This window comes from Giraffa tippelskirchi, chromosome 1 (assembly GCF_054371585.1).
Source record: "Giraffa tippelskirchi isolate mGirTip1 chromosome 1, T2T-mGirTip1v1.2.pri, whole genome shotgun sequence".
NCBI classification, from domain to species: Eukaryota; Metazoa; Chordata; class Mammalia; order Artiodactyla; family Giraffidae; genus Giraffa; species Giraffa tippelskirchi.
This window is the reverse complement of record NC_137275.1, coordinates 109,890,497-109,902,823: the sequence shown is the minus strand read 5'-3', so window position 1 is coordinate 109,902,823 and position 12,327 is coordinate 109,890,497. Positions and strand designations below refer to the sequence as shown.

At 41.3% G+C, this 12,327-nt stretch overlaps 3 protein-coding genes across 9 annotated transcripts in view; 1 reads left to right on the top strand and 2 right to left on the bottom strand.

Annotated features, from left to right (window-relative positions):
• LOC145506642 (uncharacterized) overlaps positions 1-12,327 on the bottom strand; it is a 150,076-nt gene that overhangs the window by 54,216 nt on the left and 83,533 nt on the right. The window contains exon 2 of one of the 3 annotated variants that reach the window (XR_014054117.1): positions 1,516-1,870. The exons of the other annotated variants lie outside the window; for them this stretch is intronic. The gene's annotated coding sequence lies outside the window, so the exon portion shown is untranslated. Of the gene's footprint in view, positions 1-1,515; positions 1,871-12,327 lie in introns of those variants that run through there. 3 annotated transcript variants of the gene reach the window in all.
• Positions 1-12,327, top strand: part of LOC145505932 (neurotrypsin-like) — a 74,870-nt gene that overhangs the window by 13,898 nt on the left and 48,645 nt on the right. The window contains 2 exon segments of the mRNA XM_081489298.1: positions 2,084-2,222; positions 9,842-10,020. Of these exon segments, the coding sequence (XP_081345424.1) occupies positions 2,084-2,222; positions 9,842-10,020 (318 nt within the window).
• Positions 218-12,327, bottom strand: part of LOC145506669 (uncharacterized) — an 82,350-nt gene continuing 70,240 nt past the window's right edge. For all 5 annotated transcript variants that reach the window (XR_014054165.1, XR_014054161.1, XM_081491918.1 and 2 more), the window contains one exon: positions 218-540. The gene's annotated coding sequence lies outside the window, so the exon portion shown is untranslated. The remainder of the gene's footprint in view (positions 541-12,327) is intronic.

The following is a 12,327-nucleotide window of genomic DNA, read 5'->3' as shown; positions in this document are numbered from 1 at the left end:
ATTTTTACTGTGCATGATATTAGTATTATGTGGGTCTCTATAGAAGACATTTTGTGATTATAAGAAATCATTAAAGTTCAGTTAAACTCTTTGGACATATTTCTTTAAAAATATTCTACAGCTCACACTTTTTGTTGTAGAAAGGGGGACCTCTTCTAAGGCCCAAGAGTAGGCTCTTGTCTGACAGTGAGAAAGGAATTATCTGAGGAGGCACATGTGCTGACAAAGCAAGAGATTTTATTGGTAAAGGGGCGCCTGGGTGGAGAGCAGTACTGTAAGGAAACCCAGGAGAACTGCTCTGCCCCATGGCTCACAGTCTTGGGACCTATGGTGATGAGATTAGTTTCCGGGTTGTCTCTGGCCAGTCATTCTGACTCAGGTCCTTCCTGTTGGTCCAGGCATTGCTCAGTCAAGATGGATTCCAGCGAGGAGGATTCTGGGAAGTTGGTAGGACATAGGGATTGGTGTCTCCTTTGGAGCTTTCCCAAATTCTTCTGGTTGGTGGTGGCTTGTTAGTTTCATGTTCTTTACCAGGACCTCCTGTCATAAAATAAATCATGAGATGGTTACTGTGGTGCCTGGCCAGGGTGAGCGGTTTCAGTTGGTGTTTCCCCCTAACATTTTCACTGAGCTAGACAGGGCTTCCTCTTGCTTGGTCTGAATTAAAGAAAGTTAGAATATATATGAATCAGTTTTAGATTATCTGCCATATGAATGATGCACGCTCACCTTCTCTCCTGAGTAATCAGGATTTGGCAGTGCAACTTTGTCTCCATTTGTTCTTGCCTCTTGTTTAAATTAAATGACACTTTGTATTTATCATGAGAGATAGGATATGTGTTTCTTAAATAGTTATATTTTTAAAGGATGATTGGGTGGAAAATAATAGTGATAGATGACTAGGCTAATGCAAATGAAATGAATGGATGATTTAGAATCTATTATTTTTGAAAAATAATTATAAAGCCATAGATTACTTTGAAATATGTAAAATGTGCCAGAAATTTTTAATAAAATTTAATTTCTTAACTTCTTTTACCTATGAAACAAAGGTCATCTTAAGTGACTTTTCACAGACTTTTATGAAATTTTTAAGTTGTCTGAGTTTGCTTCTACCTCTGCACATGTCTCAACTGCAGCCTCAGGACCGACTCTAAGAATAAATGCCAGTGAGAAGAGAAATGTAGTCCTTTGATGCACACTTAAAAAAAACTTGAAATATATTTGATATACGCTATTATGTTGGTTTCAGATGTACTGCATAGTGATTGCAATTTGCATATGTTATGAAATAATCACCACAGTAAGCCTAGTAACCACTTTGATCCACAGTTAAGGGATAAGACTTAAAATAGTATCTTCCCAGGGATGCTCTAATTTAAATTTTGACTCTTTTAAGACTGAGAAGAATGACTCAAATTATGGACTGTGGAGCAGCTGAGTGGGGATGATATGTAAAGAGAAGTGAAGTTCAAGGGCCATTCAGTTACACCACACCAGTCTCCCTAGGGGCAGTTTCCCTAAGACTAACATTAGACAGTATTTCTGACACTTAACACCTTTCTGAAATTTTAGACATTGTCTTTAGACTTCTCACAACTACTGGTAGAGGCTAAAAGGGGAAAAACATTTTATTCTTCTTTAGTGGAAGAACAGATAGAAGGAAGATACAACAGCCAATAACAGGTAACTTATAAACAGCATTGTATTTGTTTCTGTTTTTCTTTTTTTAAAATCTGTGATGTCTCGTGAAGATGGAAAGTGATACATAAGTGATAAGAACTTCCTATGTGATGTAATCAAACATGTGGGATGCAGTATCTGCCATTAGTCACAGTCTTCCACTTTTTCCCTTTGGACTTCTGTTTGCCTGGATAAAGAAAGAAAGTATCCTTAGCATTGACATCAGGATGTTAATTTAAAAAAAAGTGCCTGCTAAATCCTCTTTTAAAGATAGAAGGACTTGCTGTGAACAGTGAAAGCCTGGCTCTCTCAGCATGTTACCCGAGGACTCGTTCAGTATGTTCAGTGTGTTCAAACGGTTATGTTCTATTCAAGGATCTGGGGATTCTTTTCCATTTAGGGTCAGTCCGGCTTCGTGGTGGCAAAAGCGCCTTTGAAGGCACAGTAGGAGTGTATGAGAATGGAGCCTGGGGCGTCGTTTGTAGCAGCCACTGGGACGACGCTGATGCTTCAGCTGTTTGTCACCAGCTGCAGCTGGGGTGAGTTTGTTCATCCTTGACGGAATCTGTCTGCTGATACCTGAAGGGAGTGCTGGCCCCCCGCTGTTACCTTGGAGAGGTTACCTCCTCCTTCTCCTTCTCTCACGTTCCTCACTCACTTCTCTCAGGAGACTTTTAAAGAAAGGGTCCCCAATGGAAGGAGTGAGTTCCTTTACATACAAATGCATTTCACTTGTTACTACCCCTGCTGACTAGGAAATGCCTGCCAGAGACGCTCAGAGGGCTCAAACAAACCAAGTGCACACCAGGACCCAGGGACCCCACAGAGACTGAGGCAGAACTATGTTTGAGCCTCACTTGTGGAGGTGAGGGTCAGCAGTGGCCTGCCGCTGGGGCAGGGGCTCTGGGTGTAGCAGACCTGGCTATGGCATAAGCCCTTTTGGAGGAGGTCGGCATTAACCCCACCATAGAGCTGCCAGAACTTACACAGGACTGGGAAATAGACTCTGGGAGGGCACAAACAGAACCTTGTGTGCACCAGGACCCAGGAGAAAGGAGCAGTGACCTCACAAGAGACTGACCCAGACTTGCCGGGGAGTGTCCAGGAGTCTCCAGCGGAGGCATGGGTCGGTGGTGGCCTGCTGCAGGGCTGGGGGCACTGAGTGTAGCAGTGCATGCACGGGACCTTTTGAAGGTCACCATTATCTTCATTACCTCCACGATAGTTTGGCCTCAGGTAAACAGCAAGGAGGGAACACAGCCCCGCCCATCAACAGAAAATTGGATTAAAGATTTACTGAGCATGGCCCCGCCCATCAGAACAAGACCCAGTTTCCCCCTCAGTCAGTCTCTCCCATCAGGAAGCTTCCATAACCTCTTATCCTTCTCCATCAGAGGGCAGACAGACTGAAAACCACAATCACAGAAAACTAACCAATCTGATCACATGGACCACAGTCTTGTCTAATTCATTGAAACTATGACTCATGCCGTGTAGGGCCACTCAAGACAGATAGGTCATGGTGGAGAGTTCTGACAAAACGTGGTCCACTGGAGAAGGGAGTGGCAAACCACTTCAGTATTTTTGCCTTGAGAACCCCATGAACAATATGAAAAGGCAAAAAATATGACACTGAAAGATGAACTCCCCAGGTGCTCAATATACTACTGGAGATCAGTGGAGAAATAACTCCAGAGAGAATGAAGAGATGGAGCCAAAGCAACAACACCACCCAGTTGTGGATGTGACTGGTGATGGAAGTAAAGTCTGATGCTGTAAAGAGCAATATTGCAAAGGAACCTGGAATGTTAGGTCCATGAATCAAGGCAAATTTTAAGTGTTCAAACAGGAGATGGCAAGAGTGAACGTCGACATTCTAGGAATCAGCGAACTAAAATGGACTGGAATGGGTGAATTTAACTCAGATGACCATTATATCTACTACTGTGGACAAGAATCCCTTAGAAGAAACGGAGTAGCCCTCATAGTCAACAAAAGAGTCCAAAATGCAGTACTTGGATGCAATCTCAAAAACGACAGAATGATCTCTGTTCATTTCCAAGGCAAACCATTCAATATCACAGTAATCCAAGTCTATGCCCTGACCAGTAATGCTGAAGAAGCTGAAGTTGAACGATTCTCTGAAGCCCTACAAGACCTTTTAGAGCTAACACCCAAAGAAGATGTCCTTTTCATTATAGGGGACTGGAATGCAAAAGTAGGGAGTCGAGAAATACCTGGAGTAACAGGCAAATTTGACCTTGGAGTACAGAATGAAGCAGGCCAAAGGCTAATAGACTTGTGCCAAGAGAATGCACTGGTCATAGCAAACACCCTCTTCCAACAACATGAGAGAAGACTACACATGGACATCACCAGATGGTCAACACTGAAATCAGATTGATTATATTCTCTGCAGCCAAAGATGGAGAAGCTCTATACAGTCAACAAAAACAAAACCGGCAGCTGACTATGGCTCAGACCATGAACTCCTTATTGCCAGAGTCAGACTTAAATTGAAGAAAGTAGGGAAAACCACTAGACCATTCAGGTATGACCTAAATCAAATCCTGTACGATTATACACTGGAAGTGAGAAATAGATTGAAGGGATTAGATCTGTAGACAGAGTGCCTGAAGAACTGTGGATGGAGGTTCGTGACATTGTACAGGAGGCAGTGATCAAGACCATCCACAAGGAAAAGAAATGTAAAAAGGCAAAATGGTTATCTGAGGAGGCCTTACAAGTAGCTGTGAATAGAAGAGAAGCAAAAGGCAAAGGAGAAAAGGAAAGATATACCCATTTGAATGCAGAGTTTCAAAGAATAGCAAGAGCGACAAGAAAGCCTTTCTCAGTGAACAGTGCAAAGAAATAAGGAGAATAGAATGGGAAAGCCTAGAGATCTCTTCAAGAAAATTAGAGATACCAAGGGAACATTTCATGCAAAGATGGGCTCAATAAAGGACATAAATGGTATGGATCTAACAGAAGCAGAAGATGTTAAGAAGACATGGCAAGAATACACTGAAGAACTATACAAAAAAGATCTTCATGACCCAGATAATCACGATGGTGTGATCACTCACCTAGAGCCAGACATCCTGGAATGCGAAGTCAAGTGGGCCTTAGGAAGCATCACTACGAACAAAGTTAGTGGAGGTGATGGAATTCCAGTTGAGCTATTTCAAATCCTGAAAGATGATGCTGTGAAATTGCTGCATTCAATATGCCAGCAAATTTGAAAATCTCAGCAGTGGCCACAAGACTGGAAAAGGTTAGTTTTTATTCCACTCCCAAAGAAAGGCAATGCCAACGAATGCTCAAAGTACCGCACAGTTGCACTCATCTCACATGCTAGTAAAGTAATGCTCAAAATTCTCCAAGCCACGCTTCAACCGTGAACTTCCAGATGTTCAGGCTGGATTTAACAAAGGCAGCAGAACCAGAGATCAAATTGCCAACATCCATTGGATCATCGAAAAAGCAAGAGAGTTCCGGAAAAACATCTGCTTTATTGATTATGCCAAAGCCATTGACTGTGAGGATCACAATCAACTGTGGAAAACTCTGAAAGAGATGGAAATACCAGACCACCTGACCTGCCTCTTGAGAAACCTGTATGCAGATCAGGAAGCAACAGTTAGAACTGGACCTGGAACAACAGACTGGTTCCAAATATGGAAAGGCGTACATCAAGGCTGTATATTGTCACCTCTGCTTATATGCAGAGTACATCATGAGAAATGCTAGGCTGGATCACGCACAAGCTGGAATCAAGATTGCCGGGAGAAATATCAGTAACCTCAGATACGCAGATGACACGACCCTTATGGCAGAAAGTGAAGAACTAAAGAGCCTCTTAATGAAAGTGAAAGAGGAAAGCGAAAAAGCTGTTTTAAAACTCAACATTCAGAAAACTAAGATCATGGCATCTGGTCCCATCACTTCATGGCAAATAGATGGGGAAACAGTGGAAACAGTGGCTGACTTCATTTTTTCGGTCTCCAAAATCACTGCAGATGGCGACTGCAGCCATGAAATTAAAAGATGCTTCCTCTTTGGAAGAAAACTTATGACCAATATAGACAGCATGTTAAAAAGCAGAGACATTACTTTGCCAACAAAGGTCTGTCTCATCAAAGCTGTGGTTTTTCCAGTAGTCATGTATGGATGTAGAGTTGGATTCTAAAGAAAGCTGAATGCCAAAGAATTGATGCTTTTGAACTATGGTGTTGGAGAAGACTCTTGGGAGTCCCTTGGACTGCAAGGAGATCCAACCAGTCCTACCTAAAGAAAATCAGTCCTGAATATTCATTGGAAGGACTGATGCTGAAGCTGAAACTCCAGTACTTTGGCCACCTGATGTGAAGAACTGACTCATTTGAAAAGACTCTGATGCTGGGAAAGATTGAAGGCAGGAGGAGAAGGGGACAACAGAGGATGAGAAGGTTGGTTGGATGGCATCACCGACTCAATGGACATGAGTTTGAGTAAACTCTGGGAGTTGGCGATGCACAGGGAGGCCTGGCGTGCTGTGGTTCGTGGGTTCGCAAAGAGTTTGACAGAACTGAGCAACTGAACTGAACTGAATTGACTAGGAAATGGGCAGAAGCTGAATGGTCCAAAAATAAAAGCATCTTTTGGTCTTTGATCTAACAAATGGATTCTTCAGTGCCAGGAAACAAAGAATTGGGTCCTAAGAGTTTTATTTTCCCAGTAGCCTCTACAGCCTGTGGTTGCTGTCATTCGCTTTTACCTTGAGCCAGCCACAGATTCCCCTGTTGTATGTGTGTGTGTAGGAGGTGAAGTTCATTTGTAGTTTCATCCCATGCTGAGTAAGGTGTGATATCCTGGGACATAGGTTTCTGCACTGAGGAGATTCTGTAAGAGATGGCAATTTCCCTCAGCCCAGCAGCACCTGTCATCCTGAGAAGTTGCTGGCCGTTCCTACCACCCTCAGTTCCGTTCAGTTCAGTCACTCAGTCGTGTCCGACTCTTTGCTACTCCATGGACTGCAGCACACTAGGCCTCCCTATCCATCCCCAAATCCCGGAGTTACTCAAACTCATGTCCATTGAGTCAGTGATGCCATCCAACCATCTCATCCTCTCTCACCCTCTTCTCCTCATGCTTTCAGCCTGACCCTAGGCACTCTCCTTAAAATGGACTGGTGTACACTGACTCCCACCATGCCCAGTACCTTTATGCTTTGTCTCAAGGGGTTTCCCAGGAGCAGAAGTTTCCATTTTGGAATTAATGGGTTTTTTTTTGTTGTTGTTATTGTTCTGCTTTTCTGTATCATTTATTTTTTCCAAGTATACATGCCCTATATTTTTCTTGACCTTTATCACCAAGGATCTTTAAAAAGCTTGGAAAATATCTTGTTATGAAAAAAATAAAGGTTAAAAGGCCTGAAAGAAAAGCTTTCTATTTGCAAATATTTTAGATTAATAATCAATGAGTGGTAATATCTAATGTGATGACACAAATGAAAAGGTTAGTCAAGTGCAGTCAAATCAGTAAGAATTTTAATTTGCCCGTTTCCTGTCTTCTCACTCGGAAGGTGGGAAATTAGTATTTAGTACAGGCGAACCTTGCAGGCTTAAGTTTTATTCAGACTTTTGATTCTATTAGAGTAGCAAATAGGGTTAATGTAATACTTAATTGATGCTTTCCAACTGTGGTGTTGGAGAATACTCTTGAGAGTCCCTTATACTCAAGGAGATCAAACCAGGCAATCCTAAAGGAAATCAACCCTGAATATTCATTGGAAGGACTGATGCTGAAGCTGAAGCTCCAGTACTTTGGCTACCTGATGTGAAGAGCTGACTGATTGGAAAAGACCCTGATTCTGGGAAAGATGGAAGGCAGAAGGAGAAGGGGATAATGAGATGGTTGGATGGCATCACCGACTCAATGGACATGAATTTGAGCAAGCTACTGGAGATGGTGAAGGAAAGGGAAGCCTGGTGTGCTGCAGTCCTTAAGGTCTCAAAGAATTGGACACGACTGAGCGACTGAACAACAACAACGATACTTAATTAGGCTTCCTTGGTGGCTTATCGGTAAAGAATCCACCTGCCAGTGCAAGAGATGCAAGTTCTATCTCTAGGTCAGGAAGAGCCCCTAGAGAAGGAAGTGGCAACCTGCTCCGGTTGTCTTGCTGGGAAATCCCATGGACAGAGGAACCTGGCGGGCTACAGTAAATGGGATTGCAAAGAGTCAGACACAACTTAGCAACTAAACAACGATTAGTTAAGTTAGTTAACTAAACAATTAGTTAAGTTCAGCTACAACTCACTAATTTTTTACAATGAGGGTTGAAATAAATCAGGATAAAAGCAAGAGGAGAGAGCCTACAAAGAGTTATGGTGTTAGCATGTTAATTACTGATTTTATCCCCAGTGGTTTGTTTGGCAAACAGTCCTTGGCTGGTTGGGCAAGTCACAAAGAATGTTGGCTTGATGCTTTTTCTTTGACAGCCTGAAGGTGTAACAATTTGTAGGTTGATGTCAGTGTCTTCCTTCATGGACCTTTCTACCTGTGCTTTTATTATCCCTGAAAAGCAGGGAAGAATGAAATTTTCTATGAGACTGACATAAGAAAACAAAAATGGTACAAATGAACTTATTTACAAAATAGAAATAGAATTACAGATGTAGAAAACAATCTTATGATTACTAAGGGGGGACAGTAGGGAGGGATAAATTGGGAGATTGGGATTGATATATACACACTACTATATATAAAATAAATAATTAATAAGTACCTATTTTATAGCACAGGGAACTCTACTCAGTGCTCTGTGATGACCTATATGGGAAAATAATCTAAAAAAGAATGGATATATGTATATGCATAGCTGATTCACTTTTTTGTACAGCAGAAAGAATGGATATGTGTATATGCATAACTGATTCACTTTTTTGTACAGCAGATACAACATTGTAAATCAACTATATGCCAATAAAATTTTCTAAAAAATTTTAAAACAAAACAAGCTCTGTAGCGGAGATGTGAATTACAGAGATCCTCTTGATTGATAAGGGACTTCCCTGGTGGCTCAGAGGTTAAAGCGTCTGCCTCCAATGCGGGAGACCTGGGTTCGATCCCTGGGTCGGGAAGATCCCCTGGAGAAGGAAATGGCAAACCACTCCAGTATTCTTGCCTGGAGAATCCCATGGACGAAGGAGCCTGGTAGGCTAGAGTCCACGGGGTCGCAAAGAGTCGGACACGACTGAGCGACTTCCCTCCCTTGATTGATAAAAGAATGTAAACTATCTTTATGCAAACATAAACTTCAGATAAGCTGATCTGATTCCTTCTGTCATCTCTTAGTAGTCCATTAATAAAAAAGAATTTCAAATAAGAGCAGAGCAACCTGGCTTTATTGCTGTCAAGACAGATTCATATTTTAGATACACCCCAAATATTTATTGTTGGGTTAATGGAAGCTGTAGCATGGAGACAGTTCTAGAGATCATCATGTTATTCAGATAAGCATTTAATCTTTTAAAAATTTAATTTAAGCTTTGTACATATTAGAGGTTAAAAGTATGTAGACTAGATGAGTTTTCTCAATTGATTTCAAAAGTTCATTAGCAAATACTATTATATATATATAAATTTTTTAAAAATGGGAATGGATTGCCTCTCTTGATATTACCTTGCTTAGATGTGGCAATAATAATTGTTTTGAAAATGACAGCCTAAAATATTGGAATAGGAAAGAATCTTCAAGCATCCAGACTTCTTTCATGTATCAGAAGGAAGGACTTAGAGACGTGTTAGAGTAATTTGCAGCTGAGTGCAGACTAGAATCCAAGTCCCACTAGATCACATGACAGACACACTTCTTCCATATAACCATCCAGACTCCTGTTTTATGTCTGTAGTATTTGCCCATTTTCTTCTAAAATCAGCTGTAGATAAAGGCACATGCCTAGCATTATTCAAGGTTAATTAGAAAGATTGCCATAGATAATCACCCTGTTCTGATCTAATATTTTGATTTCCTTGAAATTTACATAATCCATTATGTTTGTCTTTTTCTTCCACATCCACCTTTTTTGACTTTTTCAATTTTTTTAAAACCCTTGTGCTTTGATAAAAGTTAGCCTACATTTGATAAACCTAACCTTGAGCATTGTACTTCCAGAGGAAAAGGAGTCGCAAAACAAACCCCGTTTTCTGAACTGGGCCTTATTCCCGTTTATTGGAGCAATGTCCGTTGCAGAGGAGATGAAGAAAATATACTGCTTTGTGAAAAGGACATCTGGCAGGGCAGGGCATGTTCTGAGAAGATGGCAGCTGCTGACCTGTGTAGCTTTTCCCATGGTGAAAAAAAAAAATTTTTATTCCCTCGCTTTACTTTTATTCTGTTTTCAGCATTCCAGATGAAAAACATGTCTTAGTTGAATGTTTTCCTAAGCGTTGAAATACAGACCTGAGTCTGAATCATCATAGTCTATCAACAATCTAATTAGTCTTCAAAGGAATTCATGTAACAGTCGGATTTCCATTTGAACTCAGTTGTTTTTTTTTTTTAATTAAAAAATTTTTTGATTGCACCGAGTCTTGACTGCTGTGCACGGGCTCTCTCTAGTTGCAGTAAGTGGGGGCTACTCTCTAGTTGCAGTGCACGGGCTTCTCATTGATTGAGGTGGCTTTTCTTGCTGTGGAGCACAGGCTCTAGATCATGCAGGCTTTAGTAGATGTGATGCTTGCACCTAACTGCCCCCTAGCATGTGGGATCTTCCTAGACCAGGGTTTGAACTGGTGTCCCCTGCATTGCAAGGCAAACTCTTAACCACTGGACCGCCTGAGAAGCCCTGACCTCACTTCACATATTTTCTGTTTTAATATAATTTGTTTATAGGATTATTATATACTGTATATGAAACACTTATTTGGGTAATGAAAAATTGTGATGGAATCAAGTTAAAAGTCATCTTGAAACCAAATATAAAATACAGAAACTATAATAAAATGTTTTCACTTTATAAAATAGAATAGAATCATAGTTATTAGCGTTATTCTTTGAAGATAGCACATTCCATAAAACAAATCGCTACCTTGGATAAGGGCTCCTATGCATGATGTCCTAGGCATTCAGTTCAGTTCAGTCGCTCAGTCGTGTCTGACTGTTCGCGATCCAATGGACCGCAGCATGCCAGGTTTCCCTGTCCATCACCAACTCCCGGAGTTTACTCAAACTCATCTCCACTGACTCAGTGATGCCATCCAGCCATCTCATCCTCTGTTGTCCCCTTCTCGTCCTGCCTTCAGTCTTTCCCAGCATCAGGGTCTTTTCAAATGAGTCAGCTCTTCTCATCAGGTGGCCAAAGGATTGGACCTTCAGCTTCAACATCAGTCCTTCCAATGAACACCCAGGACTGATCTCCTTTAGGAAGGACTGGTTGGATCTCCTTGCAGCCCAAGGGACTCTCAAGAGTCTTCTCCAACACCACAGTTCAAAAGCATCAATTCTTCGGCGCTCAGCTTTCTTTATAGTCCAACTCTCATATCCATACATGACTACTGGATAAACCTTAGCCTTGACGAGATGGACTTTTGTTGGCAAAGTAATGTTGCTATTTTTTAATATGCTGCCTGGGTTGGTCATAACTTTCCTTCCAAGGAGGAAGCATCTTTTAATTTTATGACTGCAGTCACCATCTGCAGCATTGGTGATTAGTATGTGGTTTTGGTATACAGATGTGTGTATGATCATGTGAACGGAAGCAGCGGGAGAAGCTCCCTTTGCTAGTTATTTTTCCTTGTTTGGGATATTCTTTCTAGGCTTTTAGTTTCACAATTGTGGGTGGGTTTTCTGGGGTCCGTGATTGTTTTAACGTGTGACCACAACCTGTGGCTATCACACCTTTTTGGATTTTCTTGGCGATAGTAGCGTGATCAGATGTCCCAGGTCTTAGAATGCCAGCAGACAGCCGAGGGCAATGGTTTCTGATTGAGTACAAGTATCAGGGAAGGAATTGACACACTCCCTCTGCAAAACATAGGAAGATCCAAGCTAGGGTCATTCCTGTGAACTGACTGGAAGAACCAATGGAAATGGTGCAAGATATCACACAAGTGTGTGCTTGGAGAGCTACAGTCCTTTTGTGGATGCAAGGTGCATTCTAAGTCTTTATGTCTTGTAAGTTTTTCCTTTTCTTCCTTTGCCTCTCCACCTCTTGGTAATCCTACTTGTGGCAAACACATGTTTACACATTGCTACATCAGGGATGCTGTGCATCGGGCTCAACAGTGCACTGCTTTTTGTAGACATTGCTTGTATTCTGTGTTCAACTGAACTGATAAAGTATGTTAACATTTTTCAAGTAGTGAAGTAAGTAAATTTTTGAAAACAATCCTTTTTTTTTTTCAGGGTTTCATAGTACTTTATTTTATTTTTAATTTGATTTACGGTGTTGTGCCAGTCTCTGGTGTACAGCAAAATGACTCAGTTATACACACATACAGTTTGTAGTACTCTAAAAGCCTGCATTTAATTCTAACAACAATGGGAAGTCAGTATATTTTTTTCAGGCTCTCTGTCTACTCTTTTTTTAAAAAAGCTCTCCATTCTCTATAATCTATCCACTTGTTTATGCTCTGGCTGCAAAGATAAATTTAAGGTTG